The sequence below is a fragment of the Hyperolius riggenbachi genome, chromosome 12 (genome assembly GCF_040937935.1).
Source record: "Hyperolius riggenbachi isolate aHypRig1 chromosome 12, aHypRig1.pri, whole genome shotgun sequence".
Lineage (NCBI taxonomy): Eukaryota > Metazoa > Chordata > Amphibia > Anura > Hyperoliidae > Hyperolius > Hyperolius riggenbachi.
Genome location: NC_090657.1, coordinates 157,079,870 through 157,104,578, shown reverse-complemented (window position 1 = coordinate 157,104,578; position 24,709 = coordinate 157,079,870). Strand labels below are relative to the sequence as shown.

Below are 24,709 nucleotides of genomic sequence, written 5' to 3'. Positions count from 1 at the left end.
TCTTTTATAAAACCTGTTCATATTTTTTTTGTCTCAGGCTTCATCCTGATTTATAGAAATATCAGCTATAATGTACATGGTTAGATTGGGTGGAGAGTCATCCAGGCCCCTGGTCTCTCTCTAGGCCCCAGGCACCTGCCTAACTTGCCTGGTGGATCATCTGGCTCTGATTCTTGCTATCAGTCATTTCTCTGTTCATCCACTTTATACCCGTAAATATCAGACAGTTCACTACTAATCTTGTTAAGTGACCACACAGTCACTAGCTCCCCACTGCTGGGTGCACTACAAAGCCAAGCATGCCTTGCTCACGTAACCTTCACACTGCTAAATGCACTACAAAGTCAAGCATGCCTCACTCACCTACCCTCTACACTGCTGGTTGCACTACAAAGCCATGCATGCTTCGCTTGTTGATGCTATTTTTAGAATAGAAAGCTGTACCACGCTTCAGTGAAAAACAGTCCGCAATACTTGTCATATTCCCAGTAAGACCTTTGCCAATGTTATGGCAAGTTGTATTTCTAGGAACACTGTGGAATGACCGAATCTGAAGACAATGTAAACGCACTACAGTCGACTCGTGTGTCCCGTTGTTCCTTGCTATGGTCACAGCTGGTCGACATTCACATTCTCCCAGGAAAAGTCACTATAAATAAAGAGATGACCGCATGAAGTATTTACATCATTTTATTCCGTTATATAAACACAAGTATGTATAAAAAACACACATCACACGAATCCTCTATAATAAAACCCAAGTGTCTCTGCGTCCCATGTCCCTGTGTGTGTTTTGTGTTGTACTGTGCATGTGCAGGGAGGGACGCAGAGACGCTGAAGGGGAGGAAGGGGCGGGCGCGTGTGCGTGAGCGAGCGCGTTTTTAAACAGGCTAAGGTTACTAGTAATGATTATATTTCACAATGTTTATTTATCTACAGACATCTGTTATATACATACAAAGACCATTATAAACTGTACAATGCCGCAGGGGTCTCAAACTCAATTTACCTGGGGGCCGCAGGAGGTAAAGTCAGGATGAGGCTGGGCCGCATAAGGAATTTCACAATCGCGGCGCATCGCCGCCTCTGCCCGTCCCTCTCACTCTTCCTGCACAGAGAGGGGCGGGGAGAGGTGGAGATCCGTGCGGCGATTGACGTCAGGAGGGGCAGAGCTGAAGCTGAAAGCTCTGCCCCTTCTAGGAAATGCTGGCGGATTGCCCCCTGGGCGATTTGGGGGCTCTGCAGCCCTTGTTTAGTGGCGGGGATGCGGCGGATTACTTGGGAGCACTGAAGCAAACTATAAGGAAGCTTTTGCCGGCGAGGGCCACAAAATATTGTATCGAGGGCCGCAAATGGCCCGCGGGCCACGAGTTTGAGACCCCTGCCATAGGGGATTCCATAGAAGAATGGTCCCTCACTGATTGGCCTGGAGGGAGGAGTGATGTCACTCTCCACTTCCTATTCCCTTTGCCGCAGTTTACCATTCAGCCTCAGACACTGTGGGAATCCTGAAGGCATTCAGCACTGCGGGCAAAATAACCTTTTGGATTGATTGGTGAGTCCAAACACAGTACAATTTTGATTGTACGTAGAATCGATACAATCTGTGATCTCATATAGAGATCAGGTCGCTGCCACCAATTCGCATTTTAGCGTGCGAATATGCAAATCTAACTCTAGCTAATCCTGTAGGAAAAAGGGTTAAAGTGGACCCAAATTAAAAATACAAGATTTCAGAAATATAATCTATTTTCTAATTTATAATAATAAATAGCAGCCTTTTTTCAGTTGCATGATGACAAATATAAAATATTTTACATTTATTGGAGGAACCCCTTCCTTTCAAATTGCCGGGACAGAATCCGGCAGACTGGTGGATTAGGTGGTGTCCGGCAAAGGAGGAATTGCTAATGGCTGCCGCCTGTATAACCCTAGTTATGAAAAGAGAAGGGTGAAAAGCATGCACTGAAATGCTCATAGGCTTGGAGGAGTTTTATCTTTGTATGTGTCAGAGTGCTGCAACTAAATATTTTTATAAAAAAAAATGTTTGGTTTGGGTCCGCTTTAAGTCAACATTATTTCTAGAAACAGAAAAATAACAATATCAATTAAATCAGTTATGGTAACATTTCCCTTAGGAGATGAGGAACTCTTTGCAGAGATTTCAGAACAAGCAGTTAGACAAACGATTTTTTTATTCATTTATTTTATAGGAAAATAATGCATAGACTGAATACAGCAAATTAACAGATTGAGATAGTAAAAATAAAAAGGAAGATAGTAAAAATAAAGGGAATAAAAGTGAAAATAACTGAGTATAATGTCTGCATTGTTTATCAAATTACCATGTCCTGTGCGTTGATAAGTCCAAACAGAAGATATAAAGTTCTGTGGGTAATAATCCAATGATGAACAGCCACATCCTTGGTGAACTATGGATACTGGCAGGGATTCCCCTTGACAGCCTGTGTCCAGCCATTTAACCCTTTCTCTGCTAGAGGGTGGAGATGGTAATCAGAGATGATTCGCCCACCTCCAGCAATCTGACCTCAGGCTGAGTCCGGCCCCTTGTCTTAGGGAGAGAGTTTGGCATTTTCTCCAGTTATGCCATAACTCTGTGGATATCTGACATATGATATAAAAACGAACATCTTACACTCTGTCATCCTGCACTGAACCTGTAGATATCAATCATGCTTGTTTTACCACTTTCCCTGTCTAGGGAATCTCAGGCCGTGAACCAGCTATCTGAATCATTAACCTTTCAAAAGGTGTGTTGACCTTGTCACATTACACACTGTAAATCGTGAATGACTGCGCCCAAGCAGTTCCAAAATATTCTTCAAATGATGGCATCATGTGACATTATATATGTCAAAGTTAAATTAGGGGACACTGGCTCTGGACTTCCGAAGGACAGGCCCGGTAAATGTCTCTTTCACTGTCTCTTTGGCATTTATGGTTTTATGAACGTTCTGTTTTTCTGACTTAGCTATAAGTGTCCCTATGAAATAGAAACAAGGAATGTGAGGTGGATCTGCTTTAGGGTTGATTGCCCTCTATCTCTAGGAAGAATAAACAAGCAACCATTTTCCCCAGAGCAGATGTCTGGGCTGGAGGAAACGTTGTTTTTAAAAAAATAAAAACAGGCTAAAACTTAAATGGATACTCCGAATCATGCTTTATGTGCTCGATTTTGTGCGGTGGAGGCGCAGGCGAATCTGTGACAGGAGGGCCCCTCACTGATTGGCCAGGATGGAAGGCCCCTCACTAATCGGTCAGGAAGAATGGAGGGCCCTTCACTGATTGGCTAGGATGGAGGGCCCATCACTGATTGGCCAGGATGGAGGGCTCATCACTGATTGTCCAGGATAGAGGGCCCATCATTGATTGGCCAGGATGGAGGCCCCCTCACTGATTGGTCAGGATAGAGTGCCCCTCACTGATTGGTCAGGATGAAGGCCCCTCACTGGTTGGCCAGGAAGGATGGACTGGCCCTCACTGATTTATTGGCCTTTCATGAATGGAATTTATATTGTTGAGTAATACACAAGGGTGAAACACAAACACTTGGTAAAAGTCGAGACACGAATCATCACTCACAGAACTTCTGGAGAGCAAAGTAATAATGTGAACGGGATTTTCTATTTACATCACATAAATGTACAAAAAAGTCATTTGCTCTGTAGGCACAAAACATACCTTAACAAACAGAAACATATTGTTTATAAAATAATGAATGGAGTAAAGCGATCACTGCAGGAAAACAAAAATCACCCAAAAATTATTTACACGCTTAAGTGCTTTAAATGATCAATTTAAAAAAAATAGAGAATTCACAGCTTTGTTTATGGAGGAACGCAGTCATGAATGAACATCCCTGACCAGAATTCAAACCATAATAGTTCAAATACACACAATATATACAACATGGCCACAAGAGGGCAGCAAAGAGCAGAGAAGAGGTCACTGGTGACAGAATATGCTGACACAGGTCTTTGGACTCAACCACTGGCTGGCCATTGCCCACACATGTGGCCATTATGAAGGCCCTCTCCATGAGGACTACTTGTCACACATTTGGGAGGGAAAGTACTAAATGCCCCCCAAGGCATGGAATCCCCAGTATCCTGAGAAGTGTGGCTCTATCATATGATCTAGAAATAGCTGTGCCTCTGGGAATTATTCAGAAAACTGATTACGTATCTGCTGAAATTTCTCCTTGTGTGGAGTCCCCAAGCAGTATCTGTCACCAGTAGTCAATCCTGCTCACCCCAAACATACAGAAATAAGCTCTATGCGAAGACAGCTTTCATGTTGTGTCAAGTGCAAAAGATCTAAACAGGATTATTCGTATTATGTACTTGGACAGAGTATGTCCTGGACCAATTATATTTGAGGAGCAGCCTGATTGGCTAAGAAACTACACAAGACACACCCCTCTCTCATGTTTGCTTGCATAGTGGTAGTAGATGAGGCCATAACATGAAGATAGGTTGTCTTGGATGGCACTCAACAGAAACATGCAAGGGTCTAAGCATAGGCATTGTAGGCCCAGGCAGCTTCTATAGGGCCCAGGGTTATGGGGAGCTTAGAACTCAGAGAGACTGCCTCTTGCACACGCGTACAGCTGCCGCCACCATTGACAAAGACACAGTATGGAACTGGCCAGCAATGGTAAGAAGGTCAGCATTATTAGCATACGTTGTCAGATCGTTGGCCATCAGACACAGCTGACGTGAACAGTGCGTGGGCTGTGCGTGGAACCTGCAGATATTCCAGACGGAGATCAGTAGCGAGTGGACATTGTTCCTGTGGGCCCATGTGATGTTACGCCCATACCTACAGGGCAAACACGTATGGGCTTTTGACACCAGTTTCATGACAGTTTACTGATTGTACACAAAAAGCAACTGATGAGAAAAGCCTCAGTGCACCAGTCTGTAACACAACCAACATCCTGGCTTCCGCTGTTTTTTTGAATTTCTGCAGCTAAAACCAGCTGAGTTTGTTGGACTTCACTCCAGAGAAGCACAAATTATTGCTGCAGACACCTCCATAGCTTGGCGGACACGCTGAACAAGGTCTCCCCAGTTTATAAGGAGCTTCTCCTATCCAGTTACCCCTAAAAAACAAAAACAGGTCTGTTAATTGTAACATACAATGAAAACCACCAGATTGTAACTATAGCCCAAACTTTCAGTGTTTTTATTGCTGTCTGTGTCCCTTTGTGGGAGAGACAAGTTTGCCTTTTGGTACACAGAACTACGTCACTATCAGTTCCTTGTAGTGATCAGAAATGTCTCATTCTCACACTTGGATGATCGTCTTCAGCTTACGAGGGGAGTGATGACCCCGTTTAACTAGAGATAAAGCTGGCACCTCCTTAATAAATCTACAGTATATAGGTGAATTAGGAAACAATCCAAACAGTCAATGTTTTGTGACCACACAGGGTCCCTTCATCAACACAAAGCCTGCTCAAAGGCAAGTACGTCTTTGCCGCCTGTTCTGCACAAACATTTATTGGGAAGTTAGTTTTCTATAAACCAGCAAAGATTTATTAAGGAGGCACCAGCTTTGTCTCTAGTTGTACTATCATCTTCCTGTTTAGCTCAGAGGTTCCCAGACTCCTAAGGGTGACAACAATTACTGCTGCTAATTCCTAAACGAGGATGTCTCGCAGCCGCACTTTATGGGCGCAGTAACCTTGGCTGTCAGCTGACTCGCCCCTTCAGGTGGCCTGTAAAGATGTCAGAAGAACATGGCGCAGACCACACCGCATTCTTCAAAGAGAATCCAGCAATCATTGAACCTGTGCCTGCTTGAGGTGTTTAAACTAGATTGTAACAGACCAGTTTCAACCAGATGGTTTTAATAGTATATTTGATGTTTATTGTGTTTATAGTGTGGAATGCCTTCTGTCAGCAACCAAAAGTGAAACTCCTCAAACAGTACCTCCAGCTTTTCAAGTAGTACCTCCAGCTCCAGAAACAGTTCCTCCATCTCCTCAAACAGTTCATCCAGCTTCACAAACAGCACCTCCAGCTCCTCAGACAGTATCTCCAGCTTCACAAACAGTACCTCCAGCTCCTCAACCAGTAACTCCAGCTCCTCAAATATTACCTCCAGCTCCTCAAATATTACCTCCAGCTCCACAAACAGCACCTCCAGCTCCACAAATAGTACCTCCAGCACCTCACACAGTACCTCCAGCTCCTCAAACATTATCTCCAGCTCCACAAACAGTACCTTCAGCTCCACAAACAGCACTTTCAGCTACTCAAACAATATCTCTAGCTCTTCAAATAGCACTTCCAACTCATCAAACAGTACCTCTAGCTCCACAAACAGCACCTCCAACTCCACAAACAGTACCCCCAGCTCCTCAAGCAGTACTTCCAGCTCCAGAATCATTACCTCCAGCTCCTCAGACAGTATCTCCAGCTCCTCAAACAGCCCTCCAGCTCCACAAACAGCACCTCCAGCTCCACAAACAGCACCTCCAGCTCCTCAGACAGTACCTCCAGCTTCTCAGACAGTATCTCCAGCTTCACAAACAGTACCTCCAGCTCCTCACATAGTACCTAAAGCTCCTCAAACATTACCGCCAGCTCCACAAACAGTACCTCCAGCTCCACAAACAGTACCTCCAGTTCCTCAAACAATACCTCAATCTCCTCAAACCGTACATCCAGTTCCTCAAACAGCACCTCCAGCTCCTCAGACAGTACCTCCAGCTCCAAAAACAGTACCTCCAGCTCCTCAAAAAGTACCTCCAGCTCCTCACACAATATCTCCAGTTCCTCAAACAATATCCCTCAAACAGTACCTACAGCTCCACAAACAGTACCTCCAGCTCCACAAACAGCACCTCCAGTTCCTCCAGTAGCCGTACAATGGTAAGCATGGCTGGTATATTACTTTTATAACACTTTATGGACATGACCCCCCCCCCCCCCCCCCTCCATGTGATCCTAGCTGACACTGTGCAGTTTGGCTGGAGATTACCCTAAATTCCCAATGATTGATGTACAACAATGGCAATCCAGGTCCACCCCACCCCCCTCCCCTCACTGGCGATGATCAGAAACCAAACTTACTTTATGGAGTAATTGCAAACGAGCAGCACGGCCTGCCTCCATGTACTTCCCCACACGTTGATATTGTGGCAGGTGTTGGTGGCACAACCTATCTTATTGGACGATGCCCACACCATCTGCAAGAGAGAATGACCAGGCCGTTATCCATATCCAGAGAGAATACTGTGTGTCAATCTGTCCATGCATGAAATCTCAGTGGTGGAACGACTGCTTATACATGGAGGGGGTTGGGGGCCGCTGTACACCCGTCACCTTGACTCAGAAACCGTCTAGCATGTAGCTTAATATTAGAAATGTTGGGAGATTAATAAATAATATATACTTAATGGTGTTCTGCTAACTATACCAATAGTCACATCAAAATATTACAAGGATATAAAACCAAGAAAGGGGAAAAGGATCCCGGAAAGCAAAAATTGTTTTTAGTTATCTCGAATAATCAAAATTGTAAAACTTCCCAAGAATAATCTCCAATGATGACAAATCTATCCATTCAATAGCGATAATTAGGCAAACTAAGCCCACCAGAAGCTTGCAATAATGGATGACTTTGGGGTTGATTCACTATAACAAATAGCGAGCTTACCTGGCTGTCTGTAACACTCACTTTCTCCTTTGGCTCCCCTTACTGCACGCTTAGCGTGCCTTATCAGAGTTAATGTGCCTCATCAGAGTTAGCATGCCTTATCAGAGTTAATGTGCCTTATCAGAGTAGCATAGCGAGCGCTACAAACTTAGGCCTGCTAATTGGCAATGACGAGAGCTCCACTCATCCTGCCCTGAGCCCCTGTGGGTCCAATCACTTTAAAGGACATCCCCGCACTTTGATTGGCCCAATAGGCTTCCTGTCAAGTGACAGGCAGCCTATTGGGCCAAAGTGTGGGGATATGATTGGACCCACAGGGGCTCAGGGCAGGATGAGTGGAGCTCTCGTCATTGCCAATTAGCAGGCATATGTTCGTAGTGCTCGCTATGCTACTCTGATAAGGCAGGTGTACTCTGATAAGGCACGCTAACTCTGCCAAGGCACGCTAACTCTGATAAGGCACGCTAAGCATGCAGTAAGGAGAGCAAAAGGAGATAGCGAGCGTTACAGGAGGTAACACTCGCTATTTGCTATAGTGAATCAACCCTTTTGTATTTTTGTTAGGTGACAATGCCAGTGTGTTTCGTGTTAAAACGACCCTTCTTCAAGGCTTATACCATATACAATGTGTATAGGTTAGGTGACAATGCCAGCGTGTTTCGTGTTAAAACGACCCTTCTTCAAGGCTTATACCATATACAATGTGTATAGGTTAGGTGACAATGCCAGCGTGTTTCGTGTTAAAACGACCCTTCTTCAAGGCTTATACCATATACAATGTGTATAAAAAAAAAAAAATAATCATTAAAATGCTACAGTGACTACATAATTCTGTGAAGTAAAAAATCATTTTTAGAGTAGAAAGCACCAGAAGGTGGCCAGCGCAGGCATGAAATGTGAAAGACAAAAACTGGTAAACATAGTGGTAAAAATAGAACCAAGATGTTTATTTATAAAAATGATAGTTTGTGTTGTAGAAGAAAGTTTAGTTGTTGTAAAAAGTCTAAAGAGCTGAAACATTATACAAAACATTACATACTAAACCTTCTATCAAAAACTTTTCAATAAAATTCAAAGTTATTTTATCCTCAGTCACTTTAATTCTAGCGCATATTATATCCTCTATAATAATCCCCTACTGTCCCTGCGTCATCCTCCTCCTGGCTGTGTGTCCGTGGTTTTGCGCTACTGCACATGTGCAGCCGACAGGAGGAGGATAGGGACAGAGGGAACAGGCGGCCGTTGGGGAGCACAGCGGAGAGCGTAGCCGGGCGGGCACGCGGCGGGGAGTGTGGCAGTGCGCGGCGGGGAGCGCGGCCGTTGGGGAGCACAGCGGAGAGCGCAGCCAGGCGGGCACGCGGCGGGGAGTGTGGCAGTGCGCGGCAGGGAGCGCGGCTGTTGGGGAGCACAGCGGAGAGCGCAGCCGGGTGGGCACGCGGCGGGGAGTGTGGCAGTGCGCGGCGGGGAGCGCGGCCGTTGGGGAGCACAGCGGAGAGCGCAGCCAGGCGGGCACGCGGCGGGGAGTGTGGCAGTGCGCGGCAGGGAGCGCGGCTGTTGGGGAGCACAGCGGAGAGCGCAGCCGGGTGGGCACGCGGCGGGGAGTGTGGCAGTGCGCGGCGGGGAGCACGGCCATTGGGGAGCACAGCGGAGAGCGCAGCCAGGCGGGCACGCGGCGGGGAGTGTGGCAGTGCGCGGCAGGGAGCGCGGCTGTTGGGGAGCACAGCGGAGAGCGCAGCCGGGTGGGCACGCGGCGGGGAGTGTGGCAGTGCGCGGCGGGAAGCACGGCCATTGGGGAGCACAGCGGAGAGCGCAGCCGGCCGGGCACGCGGCGGGGAGTGTGGCAGTGCGCGGCGGGGAGCGCGGCCGTTGGGGAGCACAGCGGAGAGCGCAGCCGGGCGGGCACGCGGCGGGGAGTGTGGCAGTGCGCGGCTGGGAGCGCGGCCGTTGGGAAGCACAGCGGAGAGCGCAGCCGGGCGGCCATGCGGCGGGGAGTGTGGCAGTGCGCGGCGGGGAGCGCGGCCGTTGGGGAGCACAGTGGAGAGCGCAGCCGGGCGGGCATGCGGCGGGGAGTGTGGCAGTGCGCGGCGGGGAGCACGGCCGCGTGTCCTGATGTCATAGCGCCTGTTATCTAACGGGTGGGCTAAATGACTAGTTCATTGTATAAAACAGTCTCAATAATCTATTTATGCAAGGATGAGGAATAACTATTGCCATTAGTAAGTCTCATTTATAAAGTGTCAACATATTACACAAAGCTGTACATTAAAGTGACACTGAAGTGAAAATAAACTTATGATATAATGAATTGGTTGTGTAGTACGGATAATTCTTAGACCAATAGTAGCAAAGAAAAGAGTCTCATATTTTTATTTTCAGTTATATAGCTGTTTTTATATAACACTGCATCATTCTCTAGTATTTGCAGTTTACAAACTACAAACTGTATTTTGAATACAGTTGGGAAACAGAGCAGAGCTAATGACCCTTTGAACTTCTCCGCAGTAAAAACTTATCTGAAGCTATTTCTCACGGTTTCTTTGATGTACAAGTGCTTCAGAAAATAGCACTGCTCTCTGAGCCAAGTTGGGTCGGAGAGCTCAGAGGAGCTCTTTTGCATAGATAATAAATGATGTTTTTAACTGTACCTGTATTGGAAATGATATGAAATGCTGTTCTTTGCTACTTATATTCTATTCCTTAGCTGTACTACACACACAATTTATTATATCATAAGTTTATTTTCACTTCAGATTAGTTGCTACTGACAGCTTCCTGCCTCACTGCAGCCCCCCCCCTCCCCCTTTTGGCAGTCTGAACTCCGCCCACACAAGTTAAATGGCGACCAGTTTATGTCACAACGGGGTTGGCCCAACTTCAGCCTTTAGCCTGTCTATAGGATGATAGTTCATCCCTGTGCTGTCCAATGAGCAGGCTGGGGGCGGGGCTCTGCCCAGGCTGTGCTGCACAGCTGGAGAGAAGGGCTCATGGGGGCACAGAGCTGTGGCTGGGATCTGTGGTTGGATGATATTTCTGCACATGTTTAGCCAATAGGAAATGTACAGCTTTAAGCATAAGTCACATTAGCATAAGAAGTCCCCCTCTCCGCTTTGTCCTGGTGTTGCAATTAGCAGATACGTGTACTTTTATAGCAGTGCTATTGTTGGACTCAGCTCTATCCAGAAACCCAAACTAAACACATCTGATCTCTGCTGATGTTAAACAGGCCGCTGAGAGCGATATTCATGGAAACGGCGAGACTACCAGGAAAAGCGATGGCGAGGAACGGCGGACATTAATCAAGGCTGGAGGCAGAAGATCCAGCTGGACCAGGACTGCAGCCAACACAAACAAGGACAGAGATGTGTCTAAGCTGAGAGGCTTTCCAACGCGTGCGTCCAATCGGCGTGCGTCAGCGACTGCGCTGCCTGAGCTCATGTTCCCCGCACTCGCCAAACATCGTGCTGTAATGGTTTATTTTCCCCCACTCTTACGCTATCACCGCCTGGAACTCTTCTGACAACTCAGAAATAATATTGGCTTTCTTTCTTTCTCCAGCTGCGTTCCTGTGAGATGATTTACGTTCCCTGCCAGAGTAAATGCCTTCTGATTCCTTGTAAGGTTTATACATTGCTGAGAAAAAAGCCTCCCTCTCTGGCTGGGCTTACGTCTCCATGGATAAGAGGGACTGTCATGTCTTCATAATGTGCGGCCCCCTCACAGAGACATGAGGCTGAGAACTGACAGCTGCTGCAGACATTAAAGGGTTATTCTTGCCTCTACTGCTGCCCTGCTACGAGACTGTTCACACCACAGGGACAAAACCCACACAGTGCCGTTGACTTCAAGTGTCCCCAAGAAGGGGTGGTGCAGGGTGCTGGATCCACTGGTTGGGTAGCTAACAACTTGTGGCAACAAATGGGTGTGTCCATGCACTGGAAAGTGGGTGTGGTAATGACGGGTCATGGGCTGGGCCAAATGTACATGCGGTGTATTTCACAGTCAGTGGACATCAACAGCAAAACTTTCAATGAAGCCCCCTCTTCTGATAAAAAAATAATATCCTCTTTACTATACATATAGCAGAGATTAGATTGTGAGCGCCTCTGAGCACAGGACATGACATGAATATGTACTCTGTAAAGTGCTGCCCTTGTAGAATAGGTGGACAGTTGAAACCCCCCCCCCCCCCCCCCCCCCCAACATCACCGCCAGTCATTTACCTCTCTGTTCACCTCCAGCGCTGATGCTTCCTCTTCCACTCTGTCATCAGCCGGGGTCTCTCACCTGACTCACCAGCACGTTGCCAGCAAGTCACATGATAGGAGACACCGGCTGCAGAGACAGATACACAGTGCCGGTGTTGTGTCTGATTACGCTGCCTGTGGATTTGCGCTGCCCCGCATGCGCAGTAGGAGACTGTGCGGCCACAGTTCCTATTGAATGATGCTGCTGGAGGTAAAATAATCAATACCTCCGATTCCACACCTCTTACACTCCCCAAATTTTCAGGGTAGGGAGGGAACCCCCAGAACGACCTCTATGCCAAATTGCAGCCCCCGAGACCCGCTGGTTCCCGAGATAGGTTTCTGTAATCTATCTCCAGAACCAGATGGTCTTGGGGGCTGCAATTTGGTATAGAATTAGTTCGGGGGTCCCCTCCCTACCCTGAAAATTTGGTGAGTGTAAGAGGTGTGGAAGTGAAGATATTTACTATTTTACCTCCAGCAGCATCATTAACCACCCTGGCGTTCTATTAAGATCGCCAGGGCAGCTGCATGAGGGTTTTTTTTAAATTAAAAAAAAACTATTTCATGCAGCCAACTGAAAGTTGGCTGCATGAAAGCCCACTAGATGGCGCTCCGGAGGCGTTCTTCTGATCGCCTCCGGCGGCCAAAAGTAACACGGAAGGCCGCAATGAGCGGCCTTCCGTGTTTTGTTTACTACGTCGCCATGGCGACAAGCGGAGTGACGTCATGGACGTCAGCCGACGTCCTGACGTCTGCCGCCTCCGATCCAGCCCTTAGCGCTGGCCGGAACTATTTGTTCCGGCTGCGCAGGGCTCAGGCGGCTGGGGGGACCCTCTTTCGCCGCTGCTCGCGGCGGATCGCCGCAGAGCGGCGGCGATCGGGCAGCACACGCGGCTGGCAAAGTGCCGGCTGCGTGTGCTGCTCTTTATTTGATCAAAATCGGCCCAGCAGGGCCTGAGCGGCACCCTCTGGCGGTAATGGACGAGCTGAGCTCGTCCATACCGCTAGGGTGGTTAACTTCACACTGGGCATGCGTGCTACTCAGTGTGGAAGGGAGCTTCCGGGCAGCGCAATCAGACATTACACCGGCTGATGAGGGAGGGGAAGAGGAAGCTGCAGTGCTGGAGGTGAGCGGAGAGGTGAGTGACTCTCTCAGATACAGATAACAATAACAATAATATTTTTATAGCGCTTTTCTCCCTGGGGACTCAAAGCGCTGTGACCCTGCATTATGCAGTCTCAAAGGCTAGGAAAAAGAGGTGAGTTTTTAGCCTTTTTTTAAAGCTGTCCAGAGAAGAAGCCTCTCCTACTGATTGTGGAAGTGAGTTCCATAGAGTAGGGGCTGATGAGGGAGGGGAAGAGGAAGCTGCGGTGCTGGAGGTGAGTGGAGAGGTGAGTGACTCTCTCACTGGCTGTTGCTAGTCCTCTCTCCTCCGTCTGCTGGGCTGCCCCACACGTCATGGAACAGACAGATACACAGTGCCGGCTGATGATGGAGAGGAAGAGGAAGCTGCGGTGCTGGAGGTGAGTGGAGAGGTGGTGAGTGACTCTCTCACTGAGTGCTGCTAGTCCTCTCTCCTCCATCTGCTGGGCTGCCCCACACTTCATGGAACAGACAGATACACAGCTGCGGCTGATGAGGGAGGGGAAGAGAAAGCTGCAGCACTAGAGGTGAGCAGAGAGGTGAGTGACTCTCTCAGATATAGATACACAGTGGTGGCTGATGAGGGAGGGGAAGAGGAAGCTGCAGCGCTAGAGGTGAGCGGAGAGGTGAGTGACTCTCTCACTGGTTGCTGCTAGTCCTCTCTCTCTCCTCCATCTGCTGGGCTGCCCCACGCTTCATGGGACAGACAAATACACAGCAGTGGCTGATGACAGAGGGGAAGAGGAAGCTGCGGCACTGGAGGCGAGCGGAGCGGTGAATTACACTCTCTTACTGGGCTGGCTGCTGCTAATAGTACTTCTGGGGAGGGAGCTCTTAGGAAGCTCTGGAGCTGCTGGGAGGTGCTATAGCACCAGCATGGGATAGAGGAAGAGGAGCGCGATCAGCTGGAGGGTCCCGGGCAGCGTCGGAGGACGGCATGGGAAGGAGGATCCAGAGTCGTCCTCTCCAGAGGTAAGTATGTGTGTCTGAACCTGAGATCGGATGACTCAAGCAGAGAGGACATGTATTATTTTCAGGCCCCGCCTCCACTTGCCAGCATCTGTATCTGAGGCATCTGAAAAAATGCGGCTCTATTTTTTTTCTCCGCATGTGAATCGGAAGCAGTCTATTGATCTCAATAAGCAGCAATTCTACCTCTGACTTTACATGCTGCGATATGCTGCAAATCACCTCTAGGCTCTAGCGGAAATGAGACCTGACTCCTAGAAGAGTAAACAAAGGGGAACTATCATGCTTGCTCTGCTATGATTCTACCATAGGAAAGTCAGAAGGTTTTGCAAACTGAAAAAAGATGCACGATATATTACATGTATCTAAAATATTTACAATACTTAAAAAACAAAAACCTTGCAAAGCACTTTAAACAGAGTGAGCAGCAGTCTATTTTAAGCTACTGGGTGGTGCTGTACCTGTGTATAATGGCTGCACACAGAGCCGCTACATTTGCTGGGGCAGCTGGGATTGCACTCCCGGGGGTGGGGGAAGGAGTACTGTTGTCTCTCATCATACCATGACTTCACTAGATCCACAATCGATCGATATCTGTAAGACAAGATCACTATGGTTATTCTCCAGCTACCAGTTCAGTATAACATCATATACAGCACACTGCAGTCCCAGCCTGTGGAGTGAGGGATCTATGGATCAATGTACTGCAGTCCAAGCATGTGGTGTGAGGGATCTATGGATCAACGCACTGCAGTCCCAGCCTGAGGTGTGAGGGATCTATGGATCAACGCACTGCAGTCCCAGCCTTAGGTGTGAGGGATCTATGGATCAACGCACTGCAGTCTCAGCCTTAGGTGTGAGGGATCTATGGATCAACGCACTGCAGTCTCAGCCTTAGGTGTGAGGGATCTATGGATCAACACACTGCAGTCCCAGCCTGTGGTGTGAGGGATCTATGCATCAATGCACTGCAGTCCCAGCCTGAGGTGTGAGGGATCTATGGATCACTGCACTGGAGTCCCAGCCTGTGGTGTGAGGGATCTATGGATCAACGCACTGCAGTCCCAGCCTGAGGTGTGAGGGATCTATGGATCAATGTACTGCAGTCCAAGCACGTGGTGTGAGGGATCTATGGATCAACGCACTGCAGTCCCAGCCTGTGGTGTGAGGGATCTATGGATCAACGCACTGCTGTCCCAGCCTGTGGTGTGAGGGATCTATGGATCAATGTACTGCAGTCCCAGCCTGTGGAGTGAGGGATCTATGGATCAATACCGACCCAACCTGCACAACCATTCCTGATCTCCTGCTCTAAATACCGACCCAACCTGCACAACCATTCCTGACCTCCTGCTCTAGATACTGACCCAACCTGCACAACCATTCCTGACCTCCTGCTCTAGATACCGACCCAACCTGCACAACCATTCCTGATCTCCTGCTCTAAATACCGACCCAACCTGCACAACCATTCCTGACCTCCTGCTCTAGATACCGAACCAACCTGCACAACCATTCCTGATCTCCTGCTCTAGATACCAACTCAACCTGCACAACCATTCCTGACCTCCTGCTCTAGATACCGACCCAACCTGCACAACCATTCCTGACCTCCTGCTCTAGATACCGACCCAACTTGCACAACCACTCCTGACCTCCTGCTCTAAATACCAACCCAACCTGCACAACCATTCCTGACCTGCTCTAAATACCAACCCAACCTGCACAACCATTCCTGACCTGCTCTAGATACCGACCCAACCTGCACAACCATTCCTGACCTCCTGCTCTAGATACCGACCCAACCTGCACAACCATTCCTGACCTCCTGCTCTAAATACCAACCCAACCTGCACAACCATTCCTGATCTCCTGCTCTAGATACCGACCCAACCTGCACAACCACTCCTGACTTCCTGCTCTAGATATCAACCCAACCTGCACAACAATTCCTGACCTCCTGCTCTAGATACCGACCCAACCTGCACAACCATTGCTGACCTCCTGCTCTAGATACCAACCCAACCTGCACAACCACTCCTGACCTCCTGCTCTAGATACCAACTCAACCTGCACAACCGTTCCTGACCTCCTGCTCTAGATACCGACCCAACCTGCACAACCATTCCTGACCTCCTGCTCTAGATACCGACCCAACCTGCACAACCACTCCTGACTTCCTGCTCTAGATACCAGCCCAACCTGCACAACAATTCCTGACCTCCTGCTCTAGATACCGACCCAACCTGCACAACCATTGCTGACCTCCTGCTCTAGATACCAACCCAACCTGCACAACCACTCCTAACCTCCTGCTCTAGATACCGACCCAACCTGCACAACCATTCCTGACTTCCTGCTCTAGATACCGACCCAACCTGCACAACCACTCCTGACCTCCTGCTCTAGATACCGACCCAACCTGCACAACCATTCCTGACCTCCTGCTCTAGATACCGACCCATCTGACAATTGATCTGGAGGTTCTAATTTGAAAACAGATGTTTGGTAGTGTGTATGTTTCCCTGAGTCAGTTAGAGTTGTATGCATTATGCAGGTGTTGGGGTCGGGGAGGCTTGAGGGCAGACAATTCACATGGGGGGGGGGGGGGGGGGGGGATAATTGTACATCTCTTGAGTGGAGTAATAATTGTGTGAGGAAAGAATTACCGCCCAGAATGGATGGAGAGGTTCTGCCCCACGTAACGCATCAGCTGGTTCGGTCCGTGGTCCCACTTGCACTGATTAGCCCAGGATTCAGCAGACTTGGCTAAACGTTCATCCCACACCTTCAGGAAGAAATCAGAGAGTGGTTATCTATAAAGGGCTAGTGATTTTCTATTTATGCCTAGTGATTTTTGAAACATTTTGTGTAGTTATTGTATCTTTCTTCTACACTCTCTACACTCATCTTTTGTAAAGAAAAAACTTGGAAAAACACTCAGTTCAGTGGTTTTTTAGAGCGTTTTTTCCACTTTCCTATACTTAACATTGAGGCTGAATTGCCTCAGAAATGGACCTGCATTTTCGTTTGGGAGAAAATCACATCGCTCTGGTGCGATCCGTCCCATACAAATACATTAGCTAAGTGCTTTTCGAAGCGCTAGCAATTTAAAAAAGGTCTCAGAAGCACTGTAAGTGTGCATCAGCCCTAAGAGGAAGACAATGCGAGATAATGCAATAATACTGAAACCCCAGCGTAACAATGACACAAAACACACGGCACCTGCCACGCTCTCTCCAAACACAGTGTGACCCTCCAGCAGGCAGCCAGAGCGGGAACAGAGCATGGGGTACACTGCCCTATCCACCTGCTCCGACACACAGCCTTACAGGGCAACAGAAGCAGGAGGGATATGGGCTGCAATATGTAATCCTTTCCAGCAATACAAGTTACCTGGCTGTCCTGCTGACAATTCTGCAGCCAAATACATCGGCAGGGCTGCCAGGTAAATGGTATTGTTTAACAGAAAATAAATATGGCAGCCTCCATATACCTCTCACTTTAGGTGCCCTTTAATTATAACTGCAGCCTGGCCAATGGTGTTGGAGAAGGGAGATGTGCAATGCTCATAATCACCACTAGATGCCCCCACAGCATTGTGATACTTCTACTCAGCAACGCTCAACCAGATGCCAATAATTACGGATTGTATGCAAATGTAATGCAAATAGTAGGCGCCTTGGGGATGGGCCAGTCAGATACTCTTCCTTTCTTTCAGTATCTTTCTTTATTTCAGCTCAGAGGAGCTCACAATCTAATCCTACCGTAGTTATAGTGTAATGTCCTACCACATTATTATTATGTATTTATATAGCACTGACATCTTCTGCAGCACTTTATAGAGTACATAGTTATGTCACTGACTGTCCTCAGAGGGGCTCACAATCTAATCCTAGCATAGTCATAGTGTAATGTCCTACCATATTATTATTATGTATTTATATAGCACTGACATCTTCTGCAGCACTTTATAGAGTACATAGTCATGCCACTGACTTTCCTCAGAGGAGCTCATAATCTAATCCTGCCATAGTCATAGTCTAATGTCCTACTATATTATTATTATGTATTTATATAGCAGTGACATCTTCTGCAGCACATTACAGAATACATAGTCATGGGTCTAACTGTCCTCAGAGGAGTTCACAATCTAATTCTACCACACTCATAGTCTAATATCCTACCATATTATTATTATGTATTCATATAGCAGTGACATCTTCTGCAGCACTGTACAGAGTACATAGTCATGTGTCTAACTGTCCTCAGAGGAGCTCACAATCTAATCCTACCATAGTCATAGTCTTATGTCCTACCATATTATTATTATTATTATTACTAGGTGACCTAAGCCCGTTTAAAAATGGTCTCTAGGTCTGTCACTGCCGCATTTTAGCGCGCATGCGCCCACCGCACACGTGCCCACCGAGCGCACACGTCCACCATGTCCATGTGCACACACATGCCCGCCCCTCCTGGCCCCATCCTCCCCTGAAAGCCGTGTGTCAGTGTCTTTGCGTCCCTGCACATGCGCAGAGCAAAAAAACACACACAGGGACATGGGACGCAAAGAGACACTTAGGTTTTATTAGGTGGGATGTATTTATATAGCACTGACAATTTCTGCAGCACTTTACAGAGTACATAGTCATGTCACTGACTGTCCTCAGAGGAGCTTACAATCCAATACTACCTCAGTCATAGTATAATGTCCTATCATATTATTATTATGTATTTATATGGCCCTGACATCTTCTGCAGCACATTACAGAGTACATAGTCATGTCACTGACTGTCCTCAGAGGAGCTCACAATCTAATCCTACCATAATCATAGTGTAATGCCCTACCATATTATTATTATGTATTTATATAGCACTGACATCTTCTGCAGCACATTACAGAGTACATAGTCATGTCACCTACTTTCCTGAGAGGAGCTCACAATCTAATCCTACCATAGTCATAGTGTAGTGTCCTACCATATTATTATTATTATGCATTTAAAAAGCAGTGAAATCTCCTGCAGCACTGTACAGAGTACACAGTCATGTCACTGGCATAGTGCGAGCTCACCATGTATTCCATGTTGGCGGCTGGCGGGAAGACTTTGGATCGCACTTGGTTGTGGTAGTCCAGCAGGGCAGTCATGTCTCTGGAGGAAATGTAGCGTTTCCTGCGGGTTCTGGGTATTCCCAGGCTGAGCATCAGGTCAGTAGCAGAGATGTTGGACGGGTGAAGCAGGTCAGTAACTGTAGCCAAAGAGGTGGAAAGCTTTATAATCCACAGGAGTAGGCCAGGAACATATTGATGCCGGAGTAGCAGTGTCATCTCTAGGAGGCTGTTGGGGAAAAAGACATCTATCATCCCAGGAAATCATCCTCCATATATGTCTCTATTTCTTATACTATTATCCATGTGTCAGGCTTACCTCCAGCAACCTCTCATGATCAATACATTCTACAATGCTGATGCTGTATGAGTGGAGGGCATAATGGCTGCACTTGTTATATGGGGGACATGATGGCTGCACTTGTTCTATGGAGAGTGGGACATGATGGCTGCACTTGTTCTATGAGGCACAGATTGGCTGCACTTCTTATATGGGGGGCATGATGGCTGCACTTGTTATATGGAGAGTGGGACATGATGGCTGCACTTGTTTTATGGGGAATGTGATGGCTGCACTTGTTTTAAGGGGACATGATGGCTGCACAGCACTTGTTATATGGAGAATGTGATGGCTGCACTTGTTATATGGGGAAATGATCGCTGCACTTGTTGTATGGGAGACATGATGGCTGCACTTGTTATATGGGGGACAAGATGGCTGCACTTGATATATGGGGGACATGATGGCTGCACTTGTTATATGGGGGACAAGATGGCTGCACTTGATATATAGGGGACATGATGGCTGCACTTGTTATATGGGGGACAAGATGGCTGCACTTGTTATATGGGGGATATGATTACTGTACTTATTATATGGGGGATATGATGCCTGCACTTGTTATATGGGAGACATGATGGTTGTACTTGTCATATGGGGAAATGATGGCTGCACTTGTTATATGGGAGACATGATGTCTGCACTTGTTATATGGGGGTTATGATGGCTGCACTTGTTATATGGGGGATATGATGGCTGCACCTGTTGTATGGGGGATATGATGGCTGCACCTGTTGTATGGGGGATATGATGGCTGCACTTGTTATATGGGGGACATGATGACTGCAGTTGTTATATGGGGGACATGATGGCTGCACTTGTTATATGGGGGATATGATGGCTGCACCTGTTGTATGGGGGATATGATGGCTGCACTTGTTATATGGGGATATGGTGGCTGCACTTGTTATATGGGGGATATGAAGGCTGCACTTGTTATATGGGGGATATGATTACTGTACTTGTTATATGGGAGATATGATGGCTGCACTTGTTATATGGGGGATATGATGGCTGCATCTGTTGTATGGGAGATATGCTGGCTGCACTTGTTATATGGGGATATGATGGCTGCACTTGTTATATGGGGGATATGAAGGCTGCACTTGTTATATGGGGGATATGATTACTGTACTTATTATATGGGAGATATGATGGCTGCACTTGTTATATGGGGGTAATAATGGCTGCACCTGTTATATGGGAGACATGATGGTTGTGCTTGTTATATGGGGACATGATGGCTGCACTTGTTATATGGGAGACATGATGTCTGCACTTGTTATATGGGGGTTATGATGGCTGCACTTGTTATATGGGGGATATGATGGCTGCACCTGTTGTATGGGGGATATGCTGGCTGCACTTGTTATATGGGAGACATGATGTCTGCACTTGTTATATGGGGGACATGATATCTGCACTTGTTATATGGGGGATATGATGGCTGCACCTGTTGTATGGGGGATATGATGGCTGCACTTGTTATATGGGGATATGGTGGCTGCACTTGTTATATGGGGGATATGAAGGCTGCACTTGTTATATGGGGGATATGATTACTGTACTTGTTATATGGGAGATATGATGGCTGCACTTGTTATATGGGGGATATGATGGCTGCACCTGTTATATGGGAGACATGATGCCTGCACTTGTTATATGGGGGATATGATGGCTGCACTTGTTATATGGGGGGATATGATGCCTGCACTTGTTATATGGGGATATGATGGCTGCACTTGTTATATGGGAGACATGATGCCTGCACTTGTTATATGGGGGATATGATGCCTGCACATGTTATATGGGGGATATGATGCCTGCACTTGTTATATGGGGGTAATAATGGCTGCACCTGTTATATGGGAGACATGATGGTTGTGCTTGTTATATGGGGACATGATGGCTGCACTTGTTATATGGGAGACATGATGTCTGCACTTGTTATATGGGGGTTATGATGGCTGCACTTGTTATATGGGGGATATGATGGCTGCACCTGTTGTATGGGGGATATGCTGGCTGCAGTTGTTATATGGGAGACATGATGTCTGCACTTGTTATATGGGGGACATGATGTCTGCACTTGTTATATATGGGATATGATTGCTGCACCTGTTGTATGGGGGATATGATGGCTGCACTTGTTATATGGGGATATGGTGGCTGCACTTGTTATATGGGGGATATGAAGGCTGGACTTGTTATATGGGGGGTATGATTACTGTACTTGTTATATGGGAGATATGATGGCTGCACTTGTTATATGGGGGATATGATGGCTGCACTTGTTATATGGGGGATATGATGGCTGCACCTGTTGTATGGGAGATATGCTGGCTGCACTTGTTATATGGGGATATGATGGCTGCACTTGTTATATGGGGGATATGAAGGCTGCACTTGTTATATGGGGGATATGATTACTGTACTTATTATATGGGAGATATGATGGCTGCACTTGTTATATGGGGGTAATAATGGCTGCACCTGTTATATGGGAGACATGATGGTTGTGCTTGTTATATGGGGGACATGATGTCTGCACTTGTTATATGGGGGATATGATGGCTGCACCTGTTGTATGGGGGATATGATGGCTGCACTTGTTATATGGGGATATGGTGGCTGCACTTGTTATATGGGGGATATGAAGGCTGCACTTGTTATATGGGGGATATGATTACTGTACTTGTTATATGGGAGATATGATGGCTGCACATGTTATATGGGGGATATGATGGCTGCACCTGTTATATGGGAGACATGATGCCTGCACTTGTTATATGGGGGATATGATGGCTGCACTTGTTATATGGGGGGGGGTATGATGCCTGTACTTGTTATATGGGGATATGATGGCTGCACTTGTTATATGGGAGACATGATGCCTGCACTTGTTATATGGGGGATATGATGCCTGCACATGTTATATGGGGGATATGATGCCTGCACTTGTTATATGGGGGATATGATGGCTGCACCTGTTGTATGGGGGATATGATGGCTGCACCTGTTGTATGGGGGATATGAAGGCTGCACTTGTTATATGATGGATATGATGGCTGCACCTATTATATGGGGGAAATGATGGCTGCACCTGTTATATGGGAGACATGATGCCTGCACTTGTCATATGGGGATATGATGGCTGCACTTGTTATATGGGGGATATGATGGCTGCACTTGTTATATGGGGGAAATGATGGCTGCACCTGTTATATGGGTGACATGATGCCTGCACTTGTTATATGTGGGATATGATGGCTGCACCTGTTATCAGGGCTGTGGAGTCGGAGTTGGAGTCGGAGTCGAGGAGTCGGGGCAATTTTGGGGACCCGGATTTGGAGTTGGAGTCGGAGTCGTTGATTTCGTAAACTGAGGAGTCGGAGTCAGGAGTCGGAGTCTGCTGATTTTTGTACAAAATCCACATCCCTGTTAAGTATTAGACTAAGGAGTCGGAGTCGAGGAGTCGGAATCGGAGCCATTTTGGGTACCCGGAGTCGGAGTTGGAGTCGCGATTTCATAAACTGAGGAGTTGGAGTCGGAAGATTTTTGTACCGACTCCACAGCCCTGCCTGTTATATGGGGGATATGATAGCTGCACCTGTTATATGGGAGACATGATGGCTGCACTTATATTATGGAAAGCACAGCATAAGATTTCTTGATGAATTGGTTTTGGAAAGTATTTGCCACTGCTGCCATCTTTTATATGACTGTGGACAGTGACACCTGTTGGTTAATTGAATAGTGAAGGGAAAAAGGGTAAAAAAGGTTTAGAACCAATGTACTCTATGATGCTAAGGTGCTATTCATTGCACAATGCAAAATCAAAACACAAATAAAGTACAACATGAAAAGGGCTAACCGGTGACCACTAAGTATGTTCTTAGTTAAATAGTCTATTACAATTTTATTAATCCATCCATCCATAGAGATATAACTTATCTACACAAACAAAACATTATAGCATATAATATTCTATCAGGGATAATAGTTACTATACAGCTGGGACATTATGTATGCTCAGTATCCAAAAATGCTCTCATTATCATCCATTATCGTCCATAACTCCACACTTACGTGGTGTAAAATATTGAATGCTTTACTTTAAAAAGACAAAGTACTATAGCACAAAAAATTAGCATGAAATAATGTATTTTCAATATTTAAAAGTTTCTGTTAAAATATAATTCATATGCGGTGCCATATGGGCTAAAAAATATACAGTCATAGTAAAGTTAAAATTAATTTATAAAAATGCTAGTCGATGCTGAAAACTATAAATATTAAAATAAATAGAGTGAAAAAATAAATTATATGAATGCTAGTCAAGGCTAAAAATTGCAAATATTAAAATAAAATTACAAAAACAAAAACTGAATAAAATGCTAGTCAATGCTGAAAATTTAAGTTTGTTGAATAAAAAAAATGGATAATAATAAACAAAGCTTGTGAAATGAAATGGTGGCTGTGAGGATACAGTTCCCTGTTAGAGGAGCCAGGGGACGCACACGTCGTAGCCTAGGCACAGGATCGCAGTCACATACCTGAGGGACTGAGTCAGGAACAGCTGAGCAGCAGAATGAGAGAGTGACCTCTGCAGAACAACCTGTTCATCCAGCAGCTACAAGAGACAAGTCTGCAAATCCTGCAAGTGTCTGCTGGCCTCTGAGCTGCATCTCAGCTCCCTCCCCCCCTCCCCAGCTCAGGGAATGTCTTGACAAAGGAGGAGGAGAGGTGATGCAGTCATTGTGTACTGTGCTGGATATCTAGAGGAAGGAGGAGGAGAGGTGATGCAGTCAGTGTGTACTGTGCTGGAGGAAGGAGGTGGAGAGGTGATGCAGTCAGTGTGTACTGTGCTGGAGGAAGGAGGTGGAGAGGTGATGCAGTCAGTGTGTACTGTGCTGGAGGAAGGAGGTGGAGAGGTGATGCAGTCAGTGTGTACTGTGCTGGAGGAAGGAGGTGGAGAGGTGATGCAGTCAGTGTGTACTGTGCTGGAGGAAGGAGGTGGAGAGGCAGTGCAGTCAGTGTGTACTGTGCTGGAGGAAGGAGGTGGAGAGGTGATGCAGTCAGTGTGTACTGTGCTGGAGGAAGGAGGTGGAGAGGTGATGCAGTCAGTGTGTACTGTGCTGGAGGAAGGAGGTGGAGAGGTGATGCAGTCAGTGTGTACTGTGCTGGAGGAAGGAGGTGGAGAGGT

At 46.9% G+C, this 24,709-nt stretch overlaps 1 protein-coding gene and 1 long non-coding RNA gene across 3 annotated transcripts in view; one reads left to right on the top strand and one right to left on the bottom strand.

Annotated features, from left to right (window-relative positions):
* The window catches only part of LOC137542444 (uncharacterized), a 268,779-nt gene extending 257,433 nt beyond the window's left edge, over nucleotides 1-11,346 (top strand). The window contains exon 6 of one of the 2 annotated variants that reach the window (XR_011025431.1): nucleotides 10,913-11,346. This is a non-coding gene — a long non-coding RNA (uncharacterized lncRNA). The remainder of the gene's footprint in view (nucleotides 1-10,912) is intronic. The other variant, XR_011025430.1, reaches the window with a different exon arrangement.
* Nucleotides 1,780-24,163, bottom strand: R3HDML (R3H domain containing like). Its single transcript, XM_068264355.1, has 6 exons — nucleotides 24,060-24,163; nucleotides 19,128-19,392; nucleotides 16,719-16,837; nucleotides 14,511-14,643; nucleotides 7,104-7,219; nucleotides 1,780-5,125 (listed from the first exon to the last, which is right to left on the bottom strand). The coding sequence occupies exons 2-6, from the start codon at nucleotides 19,380-19,382 to the stop codon at nucleotides 4,993-4,995; spliced, it is 756 nt and encodes a 251-aa protein (XP_068120456.1). The 5' UTR covers nucleotides 19,383-19,392; nucleotides 24,060-24,163; the 3' UTR covers nucleotides 1,780-4,992.
* Between the last annotated feature and the right edge of the window lie 546 nt (nucleotides 24,164-24,709).

Excerpts from the sequence above, each read along its gene's own strand:
- R3HDML (XM_068264355.1), bottom strand. The coding sequence starts at position 19,382 with ATGACACTGCTACTCCGGCATCAATATGTTCCTGGCCTACTCCTGTGG. Across the intron at positions 16,838-19,127 it reads CCGCCAACATGGAATACATG|GTGTGGGATGAACGTTTAGC; the intron begins GTGAGCTCGCAC and ends TTCTTCCTGAAG. Across the intron at positions 14,644-16,718 it reads CTCTCCATCCATTCTGGGCG|ATATCGATCGATTGTGGATC; the intron begins GTAATTCTTTCC and ends CTTGTCTTACAG.